Below are 12,162 nucleotides of genomic sequence, written 5' to 3'. Positions count from 1 at the left end.
ACAACCCCCTCTGAGCCCTGCAGCAGGCAGGGGCAGAGCAGCTCCCCCAAGTGCTAACACCTGAAAATCAGCGCAACAGGCCCCTCCCCCAGAAGACCAGCTGGACGGACCAGTTCCAGGGGAAGTCAAGGGACTTAAACTCTACAGAAATACTCCCCCGTGTTTTTTTTTTCTTTTCTTTTTTCTTTTCTTTTTGATTTCTGATTGCTTCCCCCACCCCCTTTTTTTTTCACCTTTCTTTCTTTTTCTTTCCCTTTTTCTTCTCTTCTTTCCTTTTTCTTTTCTTTTTCTTTTTTCTTTTTCTCTTTTCTTTCCTTCTCTCTCTTTCTCTCATTCTCCCAATACAACTTGTTTTTGGCCACTCCGCACTGAGCAAAATGACTAGAAGGAAAACCTCACCTCAAAAGAAAGAATCAGAAACAGCCCTCTCTCCCACAGAGCTACAAAATCTGGATTACAATTCAATGTCAGAAAGCCAATTCAGAAGCACTATTATACAGCTACTGGTGGCTCTAGAAAAAAGCATTAAGGACTCACGAGACTTCATGACTGCAGAATTTAGATCCAATCAGGCAGAAATTAAAAATCAACTGAATGAGATGCAATCCAAACTAGAAGTCCTAACGACGAGGGTTAACGAGGTGGAAGAACGAGTGAGTGACATAGAAGACAAGTTAATGGCAAAGAGGGAAACTGAGGAAAAAAGAGATAAACAATTAAAGAACCATGAAGACAGATTAAGGGAAATAAATGACACTCTAAGGAAGAAAAATCTACGTTTAATTGGGGTTCCCGAGGGCGCCGAAAGGGACAGAGGGCCAGAATATGTATTTGAACAAATCCTAGCTGAAAACTTTCCCAATCTGGGAAGGGAAACAGGCATTCAGATCCAGGAAATAGAGAGATCCCCCCCTAAAATCAATAAAAACCGTTCAACACCTCGACATCTAATAGTGAAGCTTGCAAATTCCAAAGATAAAGAGAAGATCCTTAAAGCAGCAAGAGACAAGAAGTCCCTGACTTTCATGGGGAGGAATATTAGGGTAACAGCAGACCTCTCCACAGAGACCTGGCAGGCCAGAAAGGGCTGGCAGGATATATTCAGGGTCCTAAATGAGAAGAACATGCAACCAAGAATACTTTATCCAGCAAGGCTCTCATTCAAAATGGAAGGAGAGATAAAGAGCTTCCAAGACAGGCAGGAACTGAAAGAATATGTGACCTCCAAACCAGCTCTGCAAGAAATTTTAAGGGGGACTCTTAAAATTCCCCTTTAAGAAGAAGTTCAGTGGAACAATCCACAAAAACAAGGACTAAATAGAATGTTTGGTAGAATTCATCTATGAAGCAATCTTGTCCTGGTCTTTTGTTTTTATGAGCTTTATATATTACTTATATATTTAAAATATGTATTTATTACCTAAATATTCATTAATATATGAGGAGAAATTGTTATATGTATATGTGCATAATGTAGTCATAAACTACATTAACAAAATCTAAGCAGAGTAAGGGCATATATTTCTAAAAGGCTATTTTGTTATACTTGGTATTGTATACTATGTCACCAATTCATCAGACTTTATAAAACCACTGTTTTAAAGAGTCTTGCATTAGGTTGCAAAGGAATATTTTTAAAAAGGGGGGGGGATCCCTGGGTGGCACAGCAGTTTGGCGCCTGCCTTTGGCCCAGGGCGTGATCCTGGAGACCCAGGATCGAATCCCACGTCGGGCTCCCGGTGCATGGAGCCTGCTTTTCCCTCTGCCTGTGTCTCTGCCTCTCTCTCTCTCTCTCTGTGTGACTATCATAAATAAATAAAAATTTTTAAAAAAATTTAAAAAAGGAGGGGGATATTTCTTAGGACAAAGTTAGTCCCTACAACTAGCTCCCATGCTCTTCCCTTTGCCTATAACACTCTTTTCTGTTCTCTACTTATAAACTGTAACCTGTGCTGTAAGAACAATTCATATATCATCTTTATAAAGTCATCTCTCATGCTGCCAGATGTTGTCATTCCCTTTTCTTAGGCTCACAATTATACTTAATTTCTTCTGTTATATCAATTAGCATGAAATCTGGATTTTTTTTCTTTATGTGCTTATTTAACAACATTTCCTCATACTCTTAAGAAAAGCCTAACAGTTTTACACCTATGGTAGTAAGTTAATACTACAACTTATTTTTAAACCTTTTTAACCAATTATAGTTCTTTAACCATAGTGATAAGTAATGCCCAGAACAAATTTTAAACCCTATTTTTTATCAATCAGTGATAGCTCAATTCACAAAAGATACTTCTGAAAACCAACCAATAGGTGAGAGGTCTTACTTTTGAAAGTTAACTAATAAACAAAAGTCTGCTTCTAGTAACACATATTTGAAGGCCAATCAATCAGCAACTTCGTCTTCCCTGAGGAACCATACTCTAAATCTTATGTCATTTCACTTCCACTGCTAAAAGTCACTAATCACTAACTTGCATGTTGCATAACAAATTATCCCCAAATTAGAAACCTAAAACAGCATTTGTCTCACATAGTTTCTGAGAGTTAGGAATCAGAATGGATTTTCTAGGTGGGTCAGGCCACAGTCTCTCATGGGGTTGCAGTCATCTGAAGAACTGATAGGGTAGACACTCCACTTCCATGTTCATTTCTCATACAGATGTCAGCTCCACACTGGTTATTGGTATATGCCTTCAATTCATTAGCACAAAGACCTCTCAACAGGTCTGCTGAAGACCTTTATCACATGGCAGCTAGTTTTCCTCATAGAAGCTTATCTAAAAGAGAGCAATGCAGGAGCCACAAAATCTTCCACAAAATCTTTTACGACTTAGCCTCAGAGGTAACATACCATCACTTTTCTTGTATTCTGTTGATAACAAAACAAAGACCAACCCTGATACAGTATGCATATTTCCACAAAATCATGGATCATTGGTTCCATCTTGGGGGCTAGTTACCACTCTTCTCCAAAACTCTATATAATACCAACAGCCTGCTTTGCCCAGAAAGACTGTTTAAGCAGCATAACTCTTATTTATTTAGAAGGACAACAAACTGAACTTGCAGTTTTTACTTCAGATATTGAGTGTTGTTGTCATCCTTTGTCATTTAGAGATGTTCTCCCAAGATTTTTTTTTTTTTGAGGGGGAGAGCTTTATTTGGTAGCATTTTGTTTGACACATAGATCAATAAAAGTGCTCACTGAGACTGACTAAACCACATTCTAGTGCTTTGGATCTGCTAGTCTGTGAACATTTCTAGGGCAAGGATTATGTTAGTTATTTTTCAAGCTTTATTGCCAAGAACCTAGTTGATACTCAGTTAATGCTTGTTTAATAAATGGATGCAGAATTCAAATGATAAGACATTATTCCTATGATTTTAATTTTAAAAAGTTAAGAAGTATTGAGTGGTATATTATTGTAAATATGCAACTCACATTTCCTTTAGCTTGTAGATCTGATGCCACATATTAATGTCTTTCTCAAATAATTCCAACCTCCTTGGTGAAACTGAGTAAGTGGAATACATATCTCTGATTTGATCAATGAAGTCCAAGAAAAAATGGAATTCACATAGGATATATTCATCCCATTAAATGAGCAAAATTCATCATCATAAAAAATTTGTAAAAACTTGCCCATAGTTGAAAAACTTTCACCAGATACAATATAGCATTCATTTTTATATTTCTATGAATAATTTCTGTATGTTGAAAATTTTAACCAAGTAAGTATCATCTAAAAATAAAGTACCTTTGTTCCACCAGCAATTGCCCTCACAAAAACAGTCACATAATTTACCCTTGACAAAGAAAATCAAAGGGACTTTAAAGAACATGAAAGTGGAGAATCTGGCAGTTTATGGTTGGTAAAAAGGGAGATTAATGGGTAAATACCCAGACAACTTTATAAGTCCAAACTGAACATAAAATATAGTTCTTAGTGATATTATTCTCCTCAAGCAAGCAGGTAATCCATAGGCTAAGGAAGACATTGAACTAATAATAGTACAATTAAACTTATCCAAACTATAATAGACCATTTCCTGTACTTGTGCATATGGAAGTCATATAAAATATGTGAATCTCCCTTCAAATCAGGATTTGAATTTTTCACTTTTCAATAATTAATCTTATGAACACCCCAAAGAGTAGGTTCAAAACTTAGTAAATGTCTATATATCTAGCTATGTTAAGGATAATCAGGACAAGTCAGGATAGTAAGTTTAAGAAGGCAAAATAAATTATACACTTATCAATAATTAAAGGAAATATGTCTCAAAAAAAGGAGAGAATAATAATGGATAGAAAACCAAATGCTTGGGCAGCCCGGGTGGCTCAGTGGTTTAGCCCCGCCTTCAGCCCAGGGTGTGATCCTGGACACCGGGGATCAAGTCCCAAGTCAGGCTCCCTGCATGAAGCCTGACTCTCCCTCTGCCTGCGTCTCTGCCTCTATCTCTCTGTGTGTCTCTTGTGAATAAATAAATAAAATCTTAAAAAAAGAAATCCAAATGCTGAGGTGTGTATTTTAAAGATTATTTATTTATTTATTTACTTGAGGGTGGGGGAGGGACACAGGAAGAGAATCTTCAAGCAGACTCCTGTCTGAGAGCAGAGCCCTACTTGGCTCAATCCCACCACCCAGGAAATCATGACCTGAGCCAAAACCAAGAGTTGGATGTTTAACCAACTGAATCACCCCCAGGCACCCCTGAGATGTGTATTTTAAAAATCTAAATCAAGTACAAAGATATAAGTAGAACATATAGTATTTGGATTATATTCACAATAAATTAGATATATTGGATTATCGTATCTTCTTCTAAGTTCCATCACTTAAAAGAAATGAGAAAATTTGAAAAATGTTTAGGGAGAAGTGCCAGAAGACATTAAGGATTAGAAAGAGGGCCTCTGAGGAATAATATTTTAAAAGACCTATCACAGAAAAATAAAGACTCTTATTAATCTATGTAGCCTTAATTTTGTGGATAGTGAAAAGTTACAAGTGTAATGGAACAAGTGTAAGAAAAGAGTCTTGTGTTGCAGAGTAGAAAGTTCTGAGAGAGATCATCATCAAAAATCAGACCTGACTGTCAAGGGCAATTATGTAATTGCCAGAGTATGTAAAGATAGAATTCTCATTTGGTTAATGTACATCAGGTCTTGCCTGAAGGCAATGGAATAAACTGAATAGCATAGAAAGTATCTGGTACTTTTATAATGGGTAACAAAACAGTGATTAGTTCAAGAAATCAGTTCCAGTATTAATTACATAACTTAAATAGCCATATGTTATAAGAGTAAGTAAAATGTACTATATGAAGGGCTGGAAATGATATATGGAAAAGAAGTCGTTGAACTGGAGGTCTTTGCTCATTATTCAGGATCTGAACTAATTAGAAACCTTACATTAATATAATAATATGATTTCAGTTAAGAATGCACCACTGGTTTGAGAAAGTAATTTAATCATTCATTTGTATTCTCTAAATGATTTTCTTGAAAGATAATGGCTAACCTACTCCTTTCAAGGTATTCCCATTAGAATTCCAAGAGTTCCTTAATATAATCTACAGCTTCCAGGTTGAGAATCCACCAAAGTCACAAAAACTTAATGAAGGTGAGAAACAAGTTCGGTGTGTCAATGACAGGCCACAAGACCCAGGAACTCAAGGACAGACAACTCATAAGGAAAGATAACAAAAGATACAAGCCTTCCAAAAAGCTTGTTAAACTTATTTTCTGAAAATAAGTTTGACAAAACATATGTTCCTGGAGAAAAATTTTTTACTTTTTTTTTTTTACTTCATTGATCTAAAATCGTTAAATTATGATTCAGAAGAAATACTTTGTGTATATTAAGTAATTTGAAGTTATGACTTATGCAGCATTCCAGTGACACTCAAACTACTGTGATAGGAATTATGGGATGTAAAAACATGGATATAATGAATAATTTTAGAATATGCATGGTCCTAATACTACATAATTTGTTAGCAACCATGCCATTTATCGAGCATTCAGTAATTCTATTAACTACCCCTCAGTTCTTGCTGATGACACTTCTCTAAATCTACAGAGTGAAATCAATAAACAGAAGTGCCTACATAGTGGAGTATTATTAATGTTGGGACACATAATAAATTCCCAGAGTTATCCTCCCTAAAATGTTTCTAGTGGAGCAGATACTGAGTTTCAGTATTACTTCTATAATAGACTAATCTTTCTCAAGGCAAATACTACAAACTGTTTTGTCTATCAATTTAATAACAACTGTAATTCAAAAAGATGCAAGACCTCGGCCATTTACTTAAAAGGGAAAAGATAAGCTAAAACCTCAGAGGATGGAGTCTTTAACTTACAACATACTGCCTCTTGCAAATTTCCTTTATGCTTGTTTTATTTGTATCAAGTTCACAAATAGGCTATAAACAATGAACACAAATCTTTTAGAATGATATGGGTAGCATTGTGCTTATATTCTGGTAGAAAATAGCAAAAAGAAGATAAATCTCAACCAGGGTCTTGATTCATCTTATAGTACCTAAAACCCTTATTATCTTTTTCATAATTTTCCTTCTCTTTCCCTCTTCTTCCTTCATTCTTTCTATCAGAAAAGAGCACTTAAGTATACCATTATATGCACTAGCCCAATGGGAAGCAGTATATCTGTGGCTCCCCATAGACAAATTCTAAAATGCTGGTTTTAAAACTTAAAGAGAAACCATTTCTCAAAAATATTATCAAAATACAAATTGCACTCTCTTGGTTCTTTAAATTTATGTTTTCAACTTTATTTTTATAGCTTTGTTGAGGTATAAATGAAAACTGCACATATTTAAAGTCTACTACTCGATGAATTTTGACATACGTATATATATATATATAAAATATACATAAAAACATATATACATAAAAACATCACCCCAAAGTTTTGTAGATAATACAAAGATAATAAACATTTCCATCACCCCAAAATTTTGTAACCCATCACATTTCACTTCCACTGCCCACCACCATCCCAGGTAAATATAGATTTGCTTCTGTTATAATGTTTAGTTTGCATTTTCTAAACAATTATATAAATGGATCATACTCTGTCCTCTTTTTTTGCCTGGTTTCTTTCACTAAGCATAATTCTTTCCAGCCATGTTGTTTTACATGTATCAATACTGTCAATAGCTTGTTCTTTTATATTGCTTAGTAAGTAGTATTCTGCATGGATATATCACAATTTGATTATCCTTTCACCTGTACATAGGTATTTGAGTTGTTTCTAGTTTGAGTCTTTTACAAAAAAGGAATCGGTGAATAATCATGTGCAAGTCTTTATATGGACATATATTTTCTTTTGTCTTGGGTAAATATCTAGGATTGGTATGGTGTGTTATAAAATAGGTATATGTTTAACGTTTTAAGAAAATATCAAACTATTTTGCAAAGCATTTTTACCATTTTACATTTGCAGTGAATGAATATTACTGTTAACATTGCTACCCATCCCTGCCAGCATTTGGTGTGTTCAGTCATTCTAATTTTAGCCATTACAATTAAGTGTATAGCGGTATTCCATTGTGTTTTTATTTACATCTCCCTAATTAATAATAATGATGAACATCTCTTTTGGACTTGTGTGACATTCATATAAATTCTTTTTTTTTATTTTGTGCTTATTTCTAAAATTTTATTTACAGTAAAATTCACTGTTTTGGTAGTTCATTCTAACTAATTTCCAGAGTCATATAACTGCTATCATGACCAAGAGACAGAATAATTCCATCACCTTATGAACTTCCTCATGCTACCTCTTTGTAATCAAACCCTCCTACCACCTGTAAGCCCTGGAAATCAATGGGCTGATCTCTGCCCTTATAGTTTTGCTTTTTCCAAAGTGTCATTTAAGTAGACTCTAAATGCAGCCTATGAATTTAGCTTCTTTCACTTAACATGATGCATGTGAAATTTACATTGTTGTGTGTATCAATAGTTCTTTCCCTTTTATAGTTGAAAATATTTCATTTTGAAGATATAACAAATTTTGTTTACCTACTCCCCAGGCAAAGAACATTTATGTTGTTTCCAGCTTTTGGCAATTATGACTAAAGCAACTGAATACAGTTATATATAAGTTTTAGGCAAACAAACACTTTCATTTCTCTTGGGTAATTACCCAGGAGTAAGATGGCTAGGTTTATGGGTTAGAGTAGTTTAACTTCATAAGAAAGGACCAAAATACTTAAAAATTGATTGTATCATTTTGCATTTACACCAGCAATGCAATATTTCAGTTGTTCTATATACTTGGCATTAAATAAAACTTTATTTTAGTGTTTCCAATAGGTGAGTCTTCTCACCTTAGTGTAGGTTTAATTTATATTTTTCCTTTTTTTTAAAAGATTTTATTTATTTATTCATGAGAAACACAGATAGAGGCAGAGACATAAGCAGAGGGAGAAGCAGACTCCATGCAGGGAGCCTGATGCAGGATTCTATCCAACACCCCGGGATCACGTCCTGGGCCAAAGGCAGACACCCAACTGCTGAGCCATCCGGGCATCCCTAATTTGTGTTTTCCTAACAACTAATGATATTGATCATCTTTTCGTGTGCTTATTTGCCATCTATATATCTTCTTAGTTTATTTGGTTTTGCCAAAATACAAAGTTAATTAATAGAAGGATAGTCTTTTCAACAAATAGCACTAGCACATTTGGATACCAACATGTTAAAAAAAAAAAGACACTTCAACCTATACCTTGAGTCAAGTACAAAAAAGAATGACTCTTCTCTTCAAATGACATTATTAAAAGATAGCAAAGACAAGACAGACTAAGAGAAAATATTTTCAAAGAATATATGGTAAAGGACTTATATTCAGAATATTTAAAGAACTTTCAACACTTACAAATAAAAATATATATATTAAAATTGGTCAAAAGATTTTAACATACACTTCACCAATGATGATAACATAATGACAAACCCATGAAAATACACCAAATATCATTATCTACTAGAAAAATGTAAATGAAAATCAAAATGGAATATCTATACAGACCTATTAAAATGGATAAAATTAGAAAAACTGATTATGCCAAGTATTGATGTAGCTGTGGAGTGCATGAATACAGCTCTCAGACCTCTGCTGATGGGGAATATGAAATGATATAACTACTCTGGAAAACAGTTTGGTTAAGAGAAATGCAAGCATTTGTCTGTACACAGTCATGTGAATGAATGTTCATTGTAACTTTCCTTGTAGTATCACGTTTTTGAAAGCAACACACATGTCCATCATCAGGTGAATGAAACAACACAGTGTGTTTCCACTATTCCCAAGGAGGTACCAAAGTGTAAAACAGCCACTCTTTAAACTGCAGGCACACTACTTAAGAACTGAAATGAATATTCTGTATGGCCTAGGAATTACCCAACATTCTGTTTGTGAGACTAGATCACTTCCTGGTCACTTCCTGTCACATCATCTAAGTGACAAGTAAGAGATATATAAAGAGTCATTTCTTCTATATTATAAAGAAATAATAAGATTCAGCATTTTACCTATATATCTATATCCTTCTTCCCCATTTACTATGGGTCTCAGCCAAGTTGACTTAAGTCGTACATTATTACGCACATGGGCACCTTGAGGAGGATAGAGCGTAAATAACATTTCAATTGCATTGAACTTCTTGATGAGTTCAGAATATTTGTCATGGTCGTCTGTAAAAAACAAAAGAACATTAAAACATTTTTAAATTTTAGACATTTTTACAAAATGTCTACTGTGTTTATGTAAAGGATGCAAATTAAAGACTAATAATTTGAATGCTAATGGCTATATTGACAATGTGGGTTTTCTTTAGCCAAAGGTACTTCATCAACAATCTTACTGTTTAGATAATTCCTAGCAAAAATTTAAAAGTAAGGGGTTTACAAATATCATCTTCAAACACTGTAAGTTTAAAGCAGTATTGTTAATAGGTATGGGAAAAAGTAAGGTAACCAATGAACAGCATTCATGTTATACATGTAACCATGTATATTTTTTAATTAACATTAAATAATGAAATCAGATTAATCTGACAAAAATGTTGACTAAGTGTAGAGTTCCCTAAAGCAAAATGACGGAATTAATATTTCTAGGCTATGATGTATAAGAAAATATAATGATATGTATGCAAATACTTATATACCACTTACTGTATGCAAGGAATTGTTCCAAGTGCTTTTAAATATTAATACACTTCATTTTCATAAATATCTATAAAGCGTATCTTATTATTATTTCCATTTTACATAAAGAATTTGAGGCCCAGAAAAATTAAATAACTTGCCTAAATCTTGCAGTCTGTAAATGATGTAATTAGGCTTTGGCTTATCTAAGGAAGCTCTTATTTGCAAACAAATGATTATCAACCAAACATAACCTGCATTAACTAGTAGATGAGAAAACTAGAATTCAAAAATAATTTGAACCATAGAATGAAAATTCTTTGGTTATGGACCCTGGATCTCCTGCTGCAGCTTCAGTTTTTGTTTGATAAGCCAGTGCCTAAAACTCAGTAAGACAATCTCCTGAGCAATGAATTCAAAGTGACTCTACCTAGAAATATTTCAAAAGAAAAGAGAACTATCATATGATGTAAATCTTCATTTATAACCCTATCACATTTTCTTTCTTTCCTTCCTAATTTCCTTCTTTCTTCTTTCCTTTATTTTGTTAGATAGTATATTTTATGGTAAAGTAAGTATAAAGCAGTATGACATAATGCTTAAATGATTAAGAAAGCAGATCTGTTTGTGGGCTGTGTGCCAGATATCAATCTATTACCTCACTCCCAATCCACCTTTCACTGTCCTGTTTGTGAGACTAGATCACTTCCTGGTCATAAGGCACAATTTAAGCATCTTCCATTAAGAGCAAAAAAGGGAACTGGATAATGAAGGGGCTCTTCCTGGATCTGGGTACTTCTCTCTGTTGGCTCTTACAGTGCACAGCAGCCAGCAGGGTAGGGCACTTTCTGGGAGGTGTCTTAGAATCACCTCCCACCATATGCACACACACTGGGAGCTTCCTACCAAGTTCCATGCTGCAACACCTTCCCATGAGTGGGTTCCCAGTAGGTTCCATAGTGTGACAGCTCCCTATGGACGGTTCCCCAAGAACTCCAGAAAGTGGCTTTCCCGGGAGTTCCCCTAGCTTGCTCTCTTAGTGAACTTCTCTGCCATTCGCTGGGCCAGAGCTATGCCCTCTCCAAGACGTGGCTCCATGGAGGTGGGGGTGTGGTGGGGGTAGGTTCTTTAAAACTTGTTCTTTCCTTAGGTGCTCTGCCTCAGACCTAGGAATACCAGCCACTCTATATCTGATCTTCTCAAATTTTTAAAGTTATTTTTACCCCTTAGTAGCAGATCATAATTAATAATTCTTTACATTAATCTCTTCCTGCTCAAATTACTATGTAGTTTCTATTTCATAAGTGGACCCTAGCTGACATAGTCAGACCTGGGCCCTAATATTCAAATCACTGTTAACAGGCTGTGAAATATTAGACAAATCAGTTTACCTTCAGGCGATTATACTGGCCTCATATAATTATTGTTAGGATGATCCTAAGCTTTAAGTGACATAAGACATATAAAGTATTTATATGGCACCATGTCTATGTACTAGATTAATGTATTGTCAGTCTTCATCTAGTATTATTTCAATAGTAATAGAAACAATGAGAGAGTCAGAAAACAATAAATAATATGTAATTGCATCTTTCAATTATACACATCTTAAGTACTTTTCTGCCTCCTTTTAAAAGGGAAAATTCAAAATCATTCCCTGGTGACTAACAAAATAAACAAAAACTCAGACATCCTCACATATGCTTGCATGTGTGAACAGATTACATATAGATTTTCTTTCAAGATTACACATAGATTTAGAATTATATAGGTGATATATATGCCAACGCCTGCCAACATCAACTGTCAACAGAAGAGAGGAAGCTGGAACTATAATAAAGCAATGCTGAGGAGTGAACTTGCTTTACTTTTCCACGCAGCCATGCTTCTTCAAGAAGTGGAGAGGTGAGCTCCTCAGGCAGGAGGAGACTTCCTGAGTTGTAAGGGAAGCTAGGAATGCAGCATCAATCAGAAAT

The 12,162-nt window shown here is 34.8% G+C and overlaps 1 protein-coding gene across 1 annotated transcript in view; it reads right to left on the bottom strand.

Annotated features, from left to right (window-relative positions):
* Positions 1-12,162, bottom strand: part of IQCM (IQ motif containing M) — a gene marked incomplete at its 5' end in the record, with an annotated part of 345,675 nt that overhangs the window by 58,163 nt on the left and 275,350 nt on the right. The window contains one exon of the mRNA XM_055336279.1: positions 9,572-9,733. Coding sequence (XP_055192254.1) covers positions 9,572-9,733 — 162 coding nt within the window. The remainder of the gene's footprint in view (positions 1-9,571; positions 9,734-12,162) is intronic.

The sequence above is a fragment of the Nyctereutes procyonoides genome, unplaced genomic scaffold (genome assembly GCF_905146905.1).
Source record: "Nyctereutes procyonoides isolate TBG_1078 unplaced genomic scaffold, NYPRO_anot_genome, whole genome shotgun sequence".
In the NCBI taxonomy this organism is placed as follows: domain Eukaryota; kingdom Metazoa; phylum Chordata; class Mammalia; order Carnivora; family Canidae; genus Nyctereutes; species Nyctereutes procyonoides.
The sequence above is the reverse complement of the archived record's forward strand: the minus strand, read 5'-3'. Positions and strand labels throughout refer to the sequence as shown.